This window comes from Phocoena sinus, chromosome 21 (genome assembly GCF_008692025.1).
Source record: "Phocoena sinus isolate mPhoSin1 chromosome 21, mPhoSin1.pri, whole genome shotgun sequence".
Lineage (NCBI taxonomy): Eukaryota > Metazoa > Chordata > Mammalia > Artiodactyla > Phocoenidae > Phocoena > Phocoena sinus.
Window position 1 is genome coordinate 17,762,148 of NC_045783.1, and position 19,073 is coordinate 17,781,220.

Here is a 19,073-nt window from a genome sequence, read left to right on the forward strand (position 1 = left end):
GACTGGCAAGTGATTATCGTCAGGATCCTGGCCCTGAGGCAACAGAGCCACCTATCAGAAGTGGCCACAGTGACAGAGAGAATACTCCAGAGTAACCTGCGTGGAGGGATAACCTTTGATGCACCCAATTCCTTGACACAGTGTCAGATCCCCCAAATATGGGCAAAACTCTAGTGTGGGTATGGGGGGGGATGGGCAAAAGTGACTAGGTTAAATCGCCTATCAACTCAAGTGGGTTGGTGGCTTGAGACTGAAATTAAGTTAATTTACAGCCACAAAAGAGATTCATTCGTTCATAATAAGAGATTCATTCTTATTAAGCGAATGGGAGGACTGTCAAAAAGCATCAACTCTCAAACTCCTCAGGCCATCAAAACCAGTGCAGACTTAGCTCTCATTTCTCACTGCTTCACCTTTCAGCCACTTCAATTCATATTTTTAAAGACAGTTGGTGCTCAGTGCTTTAGTTACAACAAAGTTAAACTCTTCGTTTCTATGTCAATCTTCACATAGGAAACTGAAGAAGTCATGATGGAGAACAGTGCAGAATAGATATAAGTAAGCTCACTCATGTTACGCAATGCCAAATTCCACCCCAAGGCATTCTGATATCAGAAAAGAAATTTCTTGATATAAGCACATTCAAAATGTTGCCAGAAATCCACTGGCACTCTGGAAGGAACTGGCTTTGGAATCAGACTCTAGGGCTGCCATTTGCAATTTAGATTCCTTGACTTTTAGGGGCTTCATTTTTCTCACTCAAGAAGTTAGAAAAAATAGGACCTATAGAGTTTTACAGGGCTACTGGGAGAACTGAATTTTACAAAAGTATCTGGAAAAGTAAGTACTCAGATGTTTAAAAATTGGGAAAGGAAGAAACTGAAAGAAAAGGTCTTTATTTCTAGGAAGGGGGAGTGGATGCATTTCTCTAATCACAGTGCATGACATCAGAAAAAGAGAGCCCACGTTCAGAAAGCAAAAACATTAAAACACCTACCAAGCGCCATCCAAATGCTAAATCTGATCCAGGTGTCTGCACTCAACTGGACCATCAAGTAAATGTTCACCAGGATGCTGAAGGCTGGCAAAAATGGTAAGAACGGAACCTAAGGGGGGAAATATCTTCTTAAATATACTCAAATTTTGAAAGCACATTCCCCAAATTATTTCGACATGGTGGCAACTAATTTGACATACATACTTTCACACTGTGTCAGTAAGTTTATATTCTCACAGAAAGGACAACCTGAATAAAGACCACTCATCTTGAGAATACTAAAAGGAGCACCACATTTCACATTGTTTACTGCAGCCCAAAGCAACAGGGGATTTATCCAGCCCGCTAACACCTGCATCATCACCAAGATGCAATTGGTTTCAGGGTTTAGTTTACTTTAGGGTTTACCGGTTTAGTTCAGATATCAACAGGGCATCCCTCTGGAACTGGCTACTCATGGTATCTCAGGGGGATCCTACTCTTAGTTCAAATGGGACAAGAAAATTTCACTTGCAGTGGAAGGGCTTTTGGTGGAAATAATCTTCCTGGGAGGGTACTGAATTTCCAAAATAAAATATTCTAGTTATTCTTCTGATACTTCAGAATATCGGACAAGAAATTTGCTTACTATTATATAGAATAATGTGATGGGGGCACATTCACGTTTTTGAAAAGAATACTTTAGACAAAAAGGAGCATCTCAAAGAATTGTGACACTCTTGTTCATTGGTTAACGTCATCAGAAGTGCTTTTTTTTTTTTTAAAGATACAATTCACAAAAACTAATGTACAAGAGAAAATGTGGATAATATTTAGGATCTCCAATCCTCATGACACGTACCATAAAGGCTACTTTTTGCTGATTCTGAGGCTGCCTCCAAATGATGAGCACAATGGCAATGCAGAGAACAAGCAACAGGACAAGAAGAGCGAGGCTCCACGCTTCCAGCCTGGCAATCGTGTGGACTCCACGCGTGGTCAAAATACTCAGGCCCAAAATGAGAAATGCTGCAGAGGTGACACGTTCGGGAAACAAAATCGGCACACGCCCTTCACTCAGACTCCTATGTTCAAAGAGTCTATTTTGATAAGACATCAAGTTCTTTCTAGATCTGCTCTGCCAAATACTAAAATTCTTCATTTTTATTCTGGGAAGAAATGGCTAATTTCCCTGATTTAAGAAACACAGCTCGCTTACTCATGACTGTCTCCCCTTAGAAGCCAGCCTCCCCTCTGGGCACTACCATCTTGCCTTTCGGCTCATGGGCTACAGTCTCAGATGAGACCACGTGGATTGATGGGATGTTGTCCGGGGTGGCTACTTCCCTTTTTGCAAATGGGAAAAGCAGGTCTGTTCATGTTCAGCTGTTGTAAACGCTGTTTATGTAAACAAATAATATATGATCTGCATCTTTTCTCCCTATTTCAGAGAGCGACATCACCACCCACCCACCCTCCTCTGACCATCAAGTCTGCATTAGGGGTCCCTCCTATGTGCTCTCAGAGAAACCTGTACTGCTCTTAGCTTGCCGTCAACAGTCCTGTTCTGCAAAACCCAGTGAGAGCAGGGACCATCCCTCTTGATATCCCAAGTACCCAGCAGAGTTCCAGCCACACTAAAGATGCTCAATTAAGTGTTTCTGAAAATATGCATGATTACATAACTGTGGGTGAGCCAACAGGATCTGCTATACTGCCTCGCAGTCTCCTTGGGTCTCCGTTCAGTTATTGCCAGGTGTACTTTGCTTCACACAGGAAGCATCCTCACAGCTGACAAAATGGACCAATTTTGTACTTCTGCCACTCTCACCTTAGGGAATTTCTTCCTTTCTTCTTCAATTACCAAGATATAATCAATTTATCCTGCTAATACAGAGATGAGCTCAATGACCAGTGACCAGTTAGGTTCAAATCTCAGGACTGAGGGTAATGCTAACATATCCTTTCATCCTCTTTCACATCATACCTGCTCTACCTACATATACCTGCTGGGTCTTTATAATGTACACAGTTGAAGCGGACTTACCGAGGAATCCTACCAGAAAGCTCACGAGAGAAGCCGACTGTTTTGTGGGCAGAAGCGAGGGGCTGACGAGGGTTCGCAGGCTGAAGCCCTGTCCTGGCAGCGCAGTGACCTGGGACGCGCTTTTGGAGGCAGTGTTGGCACACGATCCCAGAGCTTCTTTCTCAGGACAATATTTGGGTTGCTCGTAAGATAAGCCAGGCTGGTACCTATTCCCAAATAAAGGCATGTGTCTTTATTCTCAACGGACACTTGGTCCAAATGAAACGAGCATCTGAAACTCTAAGAGAGACATTTCCATTCACAGCTGGTGCAGTAAATCCACACGTCTTGTGGCTGCAGCCCCAGAATGTACTGAAGCAAGCCACACACCTGCTCAGTAGAATATCTGCAGCAACTCTGAATTTCCTCTGATAGCCACTTGATTAGAAAGTTATGTACATTAGATGCCGACGAGAGTTACATTTTATTTTATTTTATTTTTTTAAACATCTTTATTGGGGTATAATTGCTTTACAATTGTGTGTCAGTTTCTGCTTTATAACAAAGTGAATCAGTTATACATATACATATGTTCCCATATCTCTTCCCTCTTGTGTCTCCCTCCCTCCCACCCTCCCTATCCCACCCCTCTAGGTGGTCACAAAGCACCGAGCTGATCTCCCTGTGCTATGCGGCTGCTTCCCACTGGCTATCTACCTTACGTTTGGTAGTGTATATATGTCCATGCCTCTCTCTCACTTTGTCACAGCTTACCCTTCCCCCTCCCCATATCCTCAAGTCTGTTCTCCAGTAGGTCTGTGTCTTTATTCCTGTCTTACCCCTAGGTTCTTCATGACATTTTTTTTTCTTAAATCCCATATAGATGTGTTAGCATACAGTATTTGTCTTTCTCTTTCTGACTTACTTCACTCTGTTATGACAGACTCTAGGCCTATCCACCTCATTACAAATAGCTCAATTTCGTTTCTTTTTATGGCTGAGTAATATTCCATTGTATATATGTGCCACATCTTCTTTATCCATTCATCCAAAGATGGGCACTTAGGTTGTTTCCATCTCCGGGCTATTGTAAATAGAGCTGCAATGAACATTTTGGTACATGACTCTTTTTGAATTATGGTTTTCTCAGGGTATATGCCCAGTAGTGGGATTGCTGGGTCATATGGTAGTTCTATTTGTAGTTTTTTAAGGAACCTCCATACTGTTCTCCATAGTGGCTGTACCAATTCACATTCCCACCAGCAGTGCAGGAGTGTTCCCTTTTCTCCACATCCTTTCCAGCATTTATTGTTTCTAGATTTTTTGATGATGGCCATTCTGACTGGTGTGAGATGATATCTCCTTAAGAGTTACATTTTAAAGTGAGGCAAGTGTGACAACAGGATGATTATTCTGGAAATATCTATGTCCAAAGGAGACGCACTTCACAAAAACAGCACAGAAACTCTGGTTAAATATCAGCTACAGAGTAACATACAGCCTTCGCTTTGGCCTTCAAAGGCCTCATCGCAACCTGTCTCTCCGGCCTCATCTCCCTCATCTCATACAGCCACCTCCCACCCATTCTCCTCTATCACTGATCCCCTTCCCCTTTAGCTGGCATCAAGATATCAGCCTGCTTCAATTCCTAGTATCTGCCCAGTCTCCCCAGTGTGGTCTTTTCCCTCTGAGCAGCCTTTGGTTAAACTTAAAAGTAACATTTGTCCCCCATCCAAAGAAGAAATATGCTCACTGAGAAAAAAATACACAAAAAGGAGGGTACGCAGAAGAAAACTGAAGCCACCCATTACACCACTACTCAGTATGAATCACTGCTAGCATTTTGGTACACTTTCAGCCAGGTATAAATGCAAATATGTGTATATATACGCAAAAATCATTTCTTCGTGCAAATGTATGTTACTATTTAAATAAATTCAGATGCTACATATAGCTTTGCATCCAGAAACTGATATATTTCTCCATATAATTAAATATTTTATTTGCTGTTAGAAGAGTCAAATGATAAAGGTACCCTTCTTTATTTAACTATTCTTTTTTTTTATTGAAGTGTAGTTGATTTACAATGTTGTGTTAGTTTCTGGTATACAGCAAAGTGTCTGTGTGTGTGTATGTATATATATATATATATATATATATATATATATTCTCTTTTTCATATTCTTTTCCATTATGGTTATTTTAGGATATTGAATATAGTTCCCTGTGCTACACAGTAGGGCCTTGTTGATTATCTATTTTATTAACTATTCTACTATTGATATTCAGCTTAGTTCAAATTTTTCACTATTGCATATATCTGTGTGTGCCTCTTTGATTAAATCTTTAGCATAAAAGCTTAGCAGCTGGACCACTGGGATTAAAAATATAGTATTCTTAAGTGTTTTTATACATTATGAGAACTTGCTGTTCCCACAGATTAGGCCTACCTTTGGTAATTCTCAATTTTAGTTGATTCTTTGCTTACGGACCAAGTATGCTAATTATGCTTTGTACTCACGTTTGTATGTCTACGGCCTCTCACCTCTGTGAGACAGCTAGCTCCTTGAAAGCAAGGTCAGTGAGCCCTAATTTTCCCCAGGCCCCACATGACACACACTCTTCAGAACCATCCGGCAATGAGGACAACTCACCTGAGGATGAGAACACAGGCTGCGACCAGAGAGTAGGCCAGAAGGGTGCCGATGGACATCATGTCCACGAGGGCCTTCAGGTCAAAAAGAAATGCCATCACAGCTATTGGGAAAAGAAAGAACAGGGAAGAAAACAGCCTGTGAGAAAATTCCACACAGTTGATAACTTTCAAGTCAGGGATAAGTGATGGGCACTTTTTTGTTTTAGTGCCAATGGTAAGTCAAAGTGTAGAAAGTGTATTTCTCACAGTTAACGAGATGTTCTTTAGGTCAAACAAACTGCTAACAGAACTTCAAAAACCCTCGGCTGTCTATCTAACAAAACACATCTACTTTGATTACTTAAAAAAATATTGGCCTGACAAAGAGTGAAAATATTATATGACAGAATACTCTCCTTTGATGTTTCAGAAGAAAAACACTGCTAGGAAATATTGGCTGGCTCCTTTTTAAAAAAACATAAAAGAATTCGAACAGAAGAGCTTTCATTACAGATGTTATATAATCATTTTAATTCCCATCTGCATTCTGAGTTATATCTTCTACAGAATAAAATAATGTCCAATTAAATTATGTTTCTGATAGTGGCTAAATTCTACTCTGATTAAAACCACACAATCTGACTAAATTTGAGTGATCTGTGACCCGTCCCCAGGCCCCAATAATGTTAAGAGGCAAAGTATAATTTATACATATTGAATAGTCAACTTGCACTTAGCAACGTTTTTTCTCCATTGAAACATCAAAATAGTGATGATATTAACTTGAATTTACCAAATAGTTGTCCCTATCATAATAAGTAGAAAACACCACATTCCACCCATGGGGTGTTCCAGACACCTCAGCAAGCTTTCTATCTCTATGATCTCCATTTATCTTCAATTCAATAATCCTATGAGACAGGGGAAATTATTTAGATTCAGCTTTATAGCGCAGTATTTGACTGTTTTTAAACAAAACCCCAGCAATTTCACATGGTTTAACTTAACAGGATTATTATACTCTTTTTTATAGACAGGCTAACTTAACAAGGTTACAACTAGTAGGTAGAAGCGGGGTTCCAGCTAAACCAACATGCCCGTGCCCCTTCTATAATAGCACATTGTTTCTTTAAATACACCCCATGCCTTACTTTGAAAAATCTCCATTGCTAATATAGTTATACATCAGATTAAAATTTTAATATGTTTTGTAAGAACCACAGATAACCAAAACAAGGTAGCCAAAACAGAAGAAAATGATTAATTATCCATACAAGCTCTTTGATGTAAGTTAAAAACAAGCAAAGCAAGATGTGGGACTACAGAATAACAAAACATAATATTTTAGAGCATTAAAAATGCTACAATTATCTTCTTTTAATTATTAATTTCAATATCTTATTATGCTGGCAAATTAAATTCTTCCTGAAGGAAGAAGAGTACATTTTAAAAAATTATGAATACACAGTAGAGAATTAATGGGCAAGATTTTACTGGAAAAAAAAGCTTTTACGGAGTAAATAAAATATGTTTTTCTTTGTCAAGATTTATGAACTATCTTTAATATCATAATGCACTGTTTAATCATAAAGTGGGCCTTAAATCATCTAGTGCAACCTTCATTTTATGGGGGCAGAAATCTAAGCACTGAGAACATAAGTGATTTGACCTCCCAACATACATCTAATAAAGTGCCAAATTTATTACAAAACATTATAAAGTGCAGTTGTTTAGGCACATACTTTCTGACTCTGAAAGAATCCCATTTCATACATAATTAAGCATTAGTGTTCTCTAATCTAATTTCCCCCAAATTCAGAGCCTCAACAAAATTATCATTTTTTGGTTTGACTTTCTACTACAAGAGTGTTTATTGTTTTATCTATAAAGCTGGCTAAAGTCTTTCTCTTCCTCTCTTCCTTAAAACAGGGGCTTTAAGGCCATTCTCTTGATCTGTAAAATCTCTTTGAAAATTTCCACATGGAATAAGAATCTGGACAACTAGGGTGCCTGCTGGATGCTGGTGGGAGACCTTGACGCCCAAGGAGATGGGTGGAACCCCCACGTGAACCAGTAGGACGTAGGGGGACTGAGAAGGGAAGAAAAGTGGAGGCCGGACAGGACCAGTGCCCTGGAGGGGTGGCTGGAAGGGGGAGGGGTTCCCATGCCTGGAGGGACTCTGGGGACTCGGATCAAGGGGGAATGCGCTGAGCATTTCCCCTGCCCAATTGGCCCGGCTCTCAGGCAGGTCCTACACCCTCAGAGGGCCCCTCCAGGCCGTGTTGCTCCTGGGGGCTAGGAGGGAGGTTGGGGGAGAACAGGAGAGGCAGGCGGGAGGGGCCCTCCAGGACCGGAGGAGCAGGAGAGGAGGGGAGGGTGTTTGCCCCTCCGACTCGGACCAAGAAGCCTGCTGTTCTCTCAGGCCGGGTCCCCACCCTCTGAGACCAGAGGCACAGCCAGGACCCCTTCTGTTGAGCCTAAGCCCCACCACCCCCAAGGGCCTTTTCCAGCCCTGTGGGTCCTAAGCATAGGTCCCACCCACTGCCAAAACCCGGCCCCTGCCTAAGTCCCGCCCCCACAGCCAAGGCCTTTTCCACTTTTTTTTTCCTCCTCTTTTTTACTATTGTGGTTCTGTTTTACCTTCCAAAAGTTGTTCACCTATATTTTTATTTTTATATTCTTTCTGACATATCTGTTAGTTTCCTAGTCTAATTTTATTTTTTACTCTTTGTTATTGTTCTCCTTTTTTTTTTATTGCCACCCCATGCAGCTTGTGGGATCTTGGTTCATGAGCGGGGATTGGGCTGAAGCTCCTGTGGTGGGAGCTCCAAGTTCGAACCACTGAACTAACAGAGAACCTTAGACCCCAGGGAATATTCATTAGAGTGAGGTCTCCCGGAGGTCCTCATCTCAGCACCAAGACCCAGCTCTACCCAACAGCCTACAAACGCCAGTGTTGGAAGCCTCAGGCCAAACAACCAGTAAGACAAGAACACAATCCCACCCATCAAAAAAAAAAAAAAAAAAAAAGAGACAGCAAAAAAATATGTCACAGATGAAGGAGCAAGGTAAAAACCTACAGGATCAAATAAATGAAGAGGAAATAGGCAATCTACTTGAAAAAGAATTCAGAGTTATGAGAATAAAGATGATCCAGAATCTCGGAAATAGAATGGAGGCACGGATTGAGAAAATACAAGAAAGGTTTAACAAAGATCTAGAAGAACTAAAGAACAAACAAACAGCGATGAACAATACAATAACTGAAATGAAAAATACACTGAAGGAATCAATAACAGAATAACTGAGGCAGAAGAATGAATAAGTGAGCTTGAAGACAGAATGGTAGAAATAACTGCTGAGGAGCAGAATAAAGAAAAAAGAATGAAAAGAATTGAAGACAATCTCAGAGACTTCTGGGACAACACTAAATGCATGAATGTTCAAATTACAGGGGTCCCAGAGGAAGAGGAAAAAAAAAAAAGGGTCTGAGAAAGTATTTGAAGAGATTATAGTGGAAAACTTCCCTAGTGTAGGAAAGGAAATAGTCACCCAAGTCCAGGAAGCACAGAGAGTCCCATACAGGATAAGCCCTAGGAGAAACACACAAAGACACATATTAATCAAACTGACAAAAATTAAATTCAAAGAGAAAACATTAAAAGCAGCAAGGGAAAAGCAAAAAATAACATACAAAGGAATCCCCATAAGGTTATCAGCTGATTTTTCAGCAGAAACTCTGCAGGCCAGAAGGGAGTGGCAGGATATACTTAAAGTGATGAAACAGAAAAATCTACAACCAAGGTTACTCTACCCAGCAATCATTCAGATTGAATGGAGAAATCAAAAGCTTTTCAGACAAGCAAAAGCTAAGAGAATTCAGCACCATCAAACCAGCTTTACAACAAATGCTAAAGAAACTTCTCTAGGTGGGAAAGACAAGAGAAGAAAAAGACCCACAAAAACAAACCCAAAACAATTAAGAAAATGGTAATAGGAACATACATATCGATAATAACCTTGAATGTAAATGGATTAAATGCCCTAACCAAAAGACACAGACTGGCTGAATGGATACAAAAACAAGACCCATATATATGCTGTCTACAAGAGACCCATTTCAGACCTAGAGACACACATAGACTGAAAGTGAAGGGATGGAAAAAGATATTCCATGCAAATGGAAATCAAAAGAAAGCTGGAGTAGCAATACTCATAGCAAATAAAATAGACTTTAAAATAAAGACTGTTATAAGAGATAAGGAAGGACACTGCATAATGATCAAGGGATCAATCCAAGAAGAAGATATAACAATTATAAATGTTTATGCACCCAACATAGGATAAGGCAAGGACAATACATAAGGCAAATGCTAACAACCATGAAAGAGGAAATCGACAGTAACACAATAATAGTAGGAGACTTTAACACCTCCCACTTACACCAATGGACAGATCATCCAAACAGAAAATAACTAAGGAAACACAAGCTTTAAATGACACAACAGAGCAGATAGATTGAATTGATATTCATAGAACATTCCACCCAAAAGTGGAAGAATACATTTTCTTCTCAAGTGTACATGGAATATTCTCCAGGATAGATCATATCTTGGGTAACAAATCAAGCCTTGGAAAATTTAAGAAAACTGAAATCATATCAAGCATCTTTTCTGACCACAATACTATGAGATTGGAAATCAATTACAGGAAAAAAACTGTAAAATACATGGAGGCTAAACAGTGCACTACTAAATAACCAAGAGATCACTGAAGAAATCAAAGAAGTAAAAAAATACATAGAAACAAATGACAACAAAAACACGATGACTCAAAACCTATGGGACACAGCAAAAGCAGTTCTGAGAGGAAGTTTATAGCAGTTCAATCTCACCTCAAGAAACAAGAAAAATCTCAAACAATCTAACCCTACACCTAAAGCGACTAGAGAAAGAAGAACAAAGAAAACGCAAAGTCAGTAGAAGGAAAGAAATCATAAAGATCACAGCAGAAATAAATGGACTAGAAATGGAGGAAACAATAACAAAGATCAATAAACCTGAAAGTTGGTTCTTTGAGAAGATAAACAAAATTGATAAACCCTTAGTAGAGCTATCAAGAAAAAAAGGGAGAAGACACAATTCAATAAAATTAGAAATGAAAAAGGAGAAATCACAACTGACACCGCAGAAATACAAAGGACTATAAGAGACTACTACAAACAACTATATGCCAATAAAACGGGCAACCACGAAGAAATGGACAAATTCTTGGAAAGGTACTGAACCAGTAAGACTGAACCAGGAAGAATTAGAAACTACAAACAGACCTATCACAAGTAATGAAATTGAAAGTGTAATTAAAAATCTTCCAACAAAAAAAAGTCCAGGACCAGATGGCTTCACGGGTGAATTCTATCAAACATTTAGAGAAGAGCTAACACCGATCCTTCTCAAACTCTTCCAAAAAATTGCAGAGGGAGGAACACTCCTAAATTCTTTCTATGAAGCCACCATAACCCTGATACCAAAACCAGAAAAAGATATCACAAAAAAAGAAAATTATAGAGCAATATCACTGATGTACATAGATGCAAAAATCTGGAACAAAATAGTAGCAAACAGAATCCAACAACATATTAAAAGGATCATACACCATGATCAAGTGGGATTTATCCCAGAAATGCAAGGATTCTTCAATAAACACGAATCAATCAATGGGATAGACCACATTAACAAATTAAGGAACAAAAACCATATGATCATTTCAATAGGTGCAGAAAAAGCTTTTGACAAAATTCAACACCAATTTATGATAAAAACTCTCCAGAACATGGGCATAGAGGGAACCTACCTCAACATAATAAAGCCCATATATGACAAACACACAGCAAACATCACACTCAATGGTGAAAAACTGAAAACATTTCCACTAAGATCAGGAACAAGACAAGGATGTCCATTCTTGCCACTCTTAGTCAACACAGTTTTGGAAGTCCTAGCCACAGCAATCAGAGAAGAAAAAGAAATAAAAGGAATACAAATTGGAAAAGAAGAAGCAAAACTGTCACTGTCTGCAGATGACATGATACTATACATAGAGAATCCTAAAGATGCCACCAGAAAACTACTGGAGCTAATCAATGAATTTCGTAAAGTTGCAGGATACAAAATTAATGCACAGAAATCTCTTGCATTCCTATACACTAATGGTGAAAAATCTGAAAGAGAAATTAAGGAAACACTCCCATTTACCATTGCAACAAAAAGAATAAAATACCTAGGAATAAACCTACCTAGGGAGACAAAAGACATGTATGCAGAAAACTATAAGACACTGATGAAAGAAATTAAAGATGATACAAATAGATGGAGAGATATAACATGTTCTTGGATTGGAAGAATCAATATTGTGAAAATGACTATACTACCCAAAGCAACCTACAGATTCAATGCAATCCCTATCAAACTACCAATGGCATTCTTCGCAGAATTAGAACAAAAAATTTTACAATTTGTACTGAAACACAAAAGACCCCAAATAGCTAAAGCAATCTTGGGAAAGATAACTGAGCTGGAGGAATCAGGCTCCCTGACTTAAAACTATACTACAAAGCTACAGTAATCAAGACAATATGGTACAGGCACAAAAACAGAAATATAGATCAGGATAGAAAGCCCAGAGGTAAACCCATGCAAATATGGTCACCTAATTTACAACAAAGGAGACAAGACCATACAGTGGAGGGAAGGCAGCCTCTTCAATAAGTGATGCTTGGAAAACTGGACAGCCACATATAAAAGAATGAAATTAGGATGCTCCCTAACACCATACACAAAAATAAACTCAAAATGGATTAAAGACTTAAGTGTAAGACCAGACACTATAAAACTCTTAGAGGAACACATAGGAAAAACACTCTTTGACATAAACCACGGCAAGATCTTTTTTGACCCACCTCCTAGAGTAATGGAAATAAAAACAAAAATAAACAAATGGGACCTAATGAAACTTAAAAGCTTTTGCACAGCAAAGGAAACGATAAACAAGACAAAAGGACAACCCTCAGAATGGGAGAAAATATTTGCAAATGAAACAACAGAAAAAGGATTAATCTCCAAAATATACAAACAGTTCATGGAGTTCAGTATCAAAAAAAAAACCAACCCAATCAAAAAATGGGAAGAAGACCTAAATAGACATTTCATCAAAGAAGACATACAGATGGCCAAGAGGAATGTGAAAAGATGCTCAACATCGCTAATTATTAGAGAAATATCAAAAGTACAATGAGGTATCACTTCACACCAGTCAGAATGGCCATTATCAAAAAATCTAGAAACAATAAATGCTGGAAAGGATGTGGTGAAAAGGGAACCCTCCTGCACTGTTGGTGGGAATGTAAATTGGTAAAATCACTATGGAGAACAGTATGGAGGTTCCTTAAAAAACTACAAATAGAACTACCATATGACCCAGCAATCCCACTACTGGGCATATACCCTGAGAAAACCATAATTCAAAAAGAGTCATGTACCAAAATGTTCATTGCAGCACTATTTACAATATCCAGGACATGGAAGCAACCTAAGTGTCCATCGACAGATGAATGGATAAAGAAGATGTGGCACATATATACAATGGAATATTACTCAGCTATAAAAATAAACGAAATTGAGTTATTTGTAGTGAGGTGGATGGATCTAGAGTCTGTCATACAGAGTGAAGTAAGTCAGAAAGAGAAAAACATATACCGTATGCTAACGCACGTATATGGAATCTAAAAACAAATGGTGCTGATGAACCTAGTGGCAGGGCAGGAATAAAGACACAGACATAGAGAATGGACTTGAGGACACGGGGAGCGGGGGAAACTGGGGTGAAGTGAGAGAAGCATCGACATATATACACTACCAAATGTAAAATAGATAGCTAGTGGGAAGCAGTGGCATAGCACAGAGAGATCAGCTCAGTGCCTTGCGAGTACCTAGAGGGGTGGGATAGGGAGGGTGCGAAGGAAGCTCAAGAGGGAGGGGATATGGGGATATATGTATGCATATGGCTGACTCACTCTGTTGTACAACAGAAACTAACACAGCATTGTGAAGTAATTATACTCCAATAAAGACGTATTAAAAAAATTAAAAAAGAACTGTGAGAAAAAAAAAAAGGATCCGTCCAAAAGCATTTTACGTGGATATTATGACATGCCAAAAGGTAGGCAAATGGAATTTGTGTTGTGTTTTTTTTTTTAACATGACTTAATATCAAAACTGTTGAAAGGGAAAATAGATTCCTAATGGGGTTTATGACCGTATAGGTATTAGTAACTCTTAGAGAACCATGATGGCCCAGGAAGTGGGGTTAGCCACCATACTGAGGGCAGTGATAACAATGACCAAGTATAAATTATCTTTGACATTTCTTATATTTAAATAAGAATGGGTAAACTTTAGCTTTTCAAAAATCCTATGGTCGTTTAGCAATATTCAACTTAAATCCTGGACGAAAAAGAAAATATTGAATCATTATTTTTAATTAACAATTCAAGTATTAAGTAATCATTCTTTAATTAACATTTCGTATGTCAATAAATAATTTTATGTGGTCATTCATCGATCTGAAAAGCATTTGATAGCTGATATATAGTGAAGAACCATTACAAACCTTTGCACATTAGTTAGAAGCCCCAAAGGTTAAGATAACGAAATAGGACCAAATCCCAAAGGGTCAGTTATGAATTTCGGTAGAGCACCGCCACCACAATTTGCAGATGTGATTCCAATGTTTATACCCTAATTTATCAGTGATTTTGTTCTTAACTTACATGCACAGCAAGCAGACCCTCTTTATAAGTCCATGCATGCGCATAAAATGCTCAAGTCCAATGTTGAAGAATCCTATGTTTGTAAAGCTTACCAGAGATGACCCCTGCAGTCAGTGTGGCAGCTACTGGTGACTGCCTCTTACTCACTCTGGCAAGAAATCTAAACAGTAAACCATCCCGGGCCATGGCAAACAGAATTCGGGGCAAAGGAAACATGGAACCCAGAAGACTAGAACAGAAAAATTCATAATCCACATGTGAGTTATTACAAGTATTATTCTAGATGAGTATATACTGGTAAAGACTGGACACACTAAAGTACAGAACCTATAGCAAAAAAAGAAATTCAAAATCGGAAATATTCACAAAAAAGTTATTAATCATTATATATATATAAACAGAAAACGACCTAATTTTCCCTTTTTTTTCCAGAATCCTCGATGAAAAAAGATCCCCCTTTACTTAATAAAAGTCAACTCTCTCACCTGCCACCGCACCCGATGATAAAGTAGCAATTATTGGTGTCTTCGTTTTGGAATTGATTTGAGCTAGACATTTGAAAAGCAACCCATCCTCCGCCATAGCATAGATTACACGAGGCATTGGGAAAATGGATCCAAGAAGACTGAATAAAAAGCAAACACATGCAGTATGGCAAACACATTCATGCAAGATTACATCCCAGAACTGAAATTAAGTAATCGCATAAAACTCAGCATCACAGCTGTGATTATGAAGCCTTGTTATTTTTAAAATGTATTATGATTGGGCATTTAAAAATAGATACCAATTAACCATTGTGCTACTTATTATTCTCTTACAGATATTTGCCCAGCACAATTATCAGACTAAAAACAATACTGCAAATAATTTGTGCAGGCCCATGATTACTACTAGATTAAAACTAAGGAATTAAGACCCAAAAAAACCCAATTATATCATTAAGACATTTTTAACTTAGAAAATAAAATTTATAAATTGATATGTAATTACAGAAAAGATTAAGTAATTTGATTTTATAGTATAGTCACTTCATTTATTCAATAACTACACATTTTTCATATTTATTTTACCATTATTTTTCCTCATATAGTGTGATCTTTGATCAAATTAATAATTCTTAGCATCATAAGACAATCAAGACAGAAAAAGACACACAAAAAATCAACTCACTGTATATTTAGTACATAAAAACAGCCGCAATTAAATGTTAGTAACAGTGCAGTTTAAGAAAACGATTTTTTGCTTTAGATGTTTTGAATTACTTGTGCGTTTACTGGCTGCATCATTCCATACATGAATTAGTTGTAAAAAATAACCACTGAAAGAGAAAGTAAGTAAAATGTATTTTTTAAATCCGTCTTCTTTATTTTTTAATAAAGCTGGGTTGAGTTGGCCACAAATAAATCTTTGTCCATCTCTCTTCTAAGACCATGGTGGCAAGGTATCACCACAGTTCAGATTTCTGAAACTGTTTGAAACTATTTAGAATAAACCTCAACACTGGCAGATGGCTAAGAAATCAACAGGGGTAATTTCTAATTGCTGCTTAATATTATCTTGAATACGAAATAAAAGAGAGTTTGAGGGGAAAAAAAGCTAGGCTGATGAATTATACAAAAAAAATTCTTTTTCCAATTTCAGACTTTTAGAAAATTATTTTCACTTCAAAAAATTAGTAATCAAGCAGAGATTAATTTTTCTCTTTGTAAGAATGCCCTAAGTATAGCACACTATAAAACTCAAATGAAATATCTTATGATCACATGTTAAATTAAAATATGAGTAGCTCAGGAAACTTGAGAAACAAATCGTAAAATCTTAAAATAAGCAGCTACTGAAAAAAAATAAATAAAATAAAATAAGCAGCTACTGAAAATCTGAATACTTGAGATTCAACTATTCTTTTCGCATAGATTTATACAAATTTCCACCATTAACTTGAGAACAGTAATTTCCATTTCTACACCAAATTCACTCTGATCAGTGCTGACAGGAAGAAGTCTCAGTGCTTCATAATAAAAAGCACATTATACTTAACAATGCCACAGCATATAGCTTCCACTCATTACAGACATGATATTATTTTAAAAGACAGCAGAAAATGTCAAGTCTGCACATAAGGTCTCAATTGTCTGTAGCACTACAAGTAACACCAAAGCCAGCAGGGGAACATACTAGTATAAGTACATATATATATATGAATATGTATGAAATATATAAGTTTGTATTAATGCCATATATATCCACAGAAGCTTGGATCATCATTATCTTGAAAAACTGAGTTTTAACTGACGGGGGAAACGTTTTTATCACTTAAGGTTTTGATATGGCAATTTGGGCGAACTATTCAGAGAATACAGTTGTATAATGTGTTCCTCCTATTAGGATTATTTTTAAAACATACAAAAGCAATTCTTTAGGCACTGACTACCTTTGCAGTAGCCCAGACAGCCCTGCCCCAAAGGCAATGCAATGTACCTTGTTGACAAAGCACAGAGGGAGCCTGCTGCAACGACATATTTGGCTGGACCCCATCCAACATACTCAAATGCTACAGGAAGGGGGCTTTTCTCATCGAGGAGGTAGTATGGCATCATCAGTGTTAAAGCTGCTGAGACCCCAAAATAGGCCATAAAGCAAACGAGCAGAGAAGTCACAATTCCAATAGGAATAGCTTTCTGAGGATTCCGGACTTCCTCACCTAAGGAAACATAAACGAAAGATTTGCATATTTAATAAAACATGAATAGGTAAAACATGAATTCTTCATAGTAATTCTACTCTGCTCTGTCCCTTCTGTTTTCTCAGCTTGCTCCATCTATGCTACATGACGCTTCTTCTCTTCTTGAGGGTCCTGTGCTGTCACATAAAGATCAAAGCCCAGGTTTCCCTGGTGGCGCAGTGGTTGAGAGTCCGCCTGCCGATGCAGGGGACCTGGGTTCGTGCCCTGGTCCGGGAAGATCCCACATGCTGCAGAGCGGCTGGGCCCGTGAGCCAGGGCCGCTGAGCCTGCGTGTCCGGAGCCTGTGCTCCGCAACGGGAGAGGCCACAATAGTGACAGGCCCACGTACCGCAAAAAAATAAAAATAAAAATAAAATAAAATAAAAAAGATCAAAGCCCAGAGGCAAGAAGAGAAAGCGAGAAATCCTGCAAGTCAGTTTCCCATTTCCAGAAAGAAAAAATGTTATCCCAGCACTATTAAATGTTTAGGGATAGAACAGAAGTCTTAATCCATTTGGAAAATGATTCCTCCACAGAGATTACACATCATGGCATTCTGCAGGCCCTTAATTATGAAGGCTTCCATATATATGAAGACAAACTTCTACTCAGTGCATTGATTTATATTAAATTTTAGTTTTAATAAAAAACAGCACTTTTTCAATCTTTCTAATACAATTTGGCAGTTAAAACACCCTAAATATGGTCAATTATAAGGCCATGCAATAATGTGAACCCAGAGGAAGCATTTAGAGACTAACTAATTGTAGCATGATTACTCTGTTGTACAGGATAAAGAGAAAAGAATTACCACAACGTATTTCGTCCTGTTAAAGAAGAAACAATTTAAGAGCATGATCATCGTTGTTACTCACTGTGATAGCACTTTCAGACCAAAGCCCTTTCAGACCAAAGGTTAAGGGTAGTAATTATGACCAACACTTATAAAGTAGTTGACAACTTGCAAAGTATTTTTCATAATCTTAGGTACCCTTCATAACATCTGAGAGGTAGGTATTGCTCTCCTGATTTTACCAATATGGAAACCAAAGCTCAGAGAGTTTCACTACGTTTCTTTTTATACAGCAGGTATTACTTCTGGGTCTGGAACAGCCCTTATTATCCCAAATTCTACTCTCTTCCCTTGAACCTCTGTTGTCTCCTATGGGTACCCATGTGGTTCAAAGAACAATTTTTCCTTCGACATAGAGCTAAGAGTTTGCTCTTACCAGTTGTTGCAATGCAGTCAAATCCCACAAAGGCATAAAAGCAGGTTGCAGCCCCAGCCAAAGTTCCTGCAAAGCCATAAGGCATAAAGCCACCAGCCCCATAGATACTTGTTCCATTTTCAGAAGGTGGCTCCCTAAGGAAGAGAAGAAGCACATTGGAAAGTCATTTTCCTAGAAAACTGCTTCTTCAAGCAATTTGTCTCAAACTACAGCCTCGGAAGGTTATTGTGTCCATCAGCCCTTGGAAGCTGATGTGTACAAAACTGAAGGTAAACTCTGATTTTTTTCACCCTATCCTAGAGGATGTGGTGGTGTTCTCAATAATGGCACCCCTCTCTGGTCACCAGCACTCAACTAGAGGCTGATCATTAGCATAAGCAGAAGACTCAGATCCACTCTGGCTGGAACTCATAGCCAGGCAGGATTTTGAGAACAGAGACCCCATATATGGGCCATGATCTGAAATAAAGACAAGAGACTTTCTCTTCTCGTGGACAGTGGGGCAGACTGTACATCTGAAAATTTTACTAAGAGGACTTTTGACAAGGTGAAATAAAATTCTCTAATCTTGATTAATAATACTGAAGTTGAATATTCTATTACAGGTGAAAAATTATATAAAACCAGAGGATACTAAATTTTTGTCTCATCAGAA

General features: G+C 38.3%; 1 protein-coding gene across 3 annotated transcripts in view; it reads right to left on the reverse strand.

Annotated features, from left to right (window-relative positions):
* The window catches only part of SLC7A2 (solute carrier family 7 member 2), a 73,720-nt gene that overhangs the window by 6,384 nt on the left and 48,263 nt on the right, over positions 1-19,073 (reverse strand). For all 3 annotated transcript variants that reach the window (XM_032618561.1, XM_032618560.1, XM_032618562.1), the window contains 7 exons: positions 18,419-18,552; positions 16,946-17,168; positions 14,950-15,089; positions 5,657-5,759; positions 3,024-3,229; positions 1,839-2,005; positions 998-1,106 (listed from right to left, as the gene is read on the reverse strand). In XM_032618561.1, the coding sequence (XP_032474452.1) occupies positions 998-1,106; positions 1,839-2,005; positions 3,024-3,229; positions 5,657-5,759; positions 14,950-15,089; positions 16,946-17,168; positions 18,419-18,552 (1,082 nt within the window). The remainder of the gene's footprint in view (positions 1-997; positions 1,107-1,838; positions 2,006-3,023; positions 3,230-5,656; positions 5,760-14,949; positions 15,090-16,945; positions 17,169-18,418; positions 18,553-19,073) is intronic.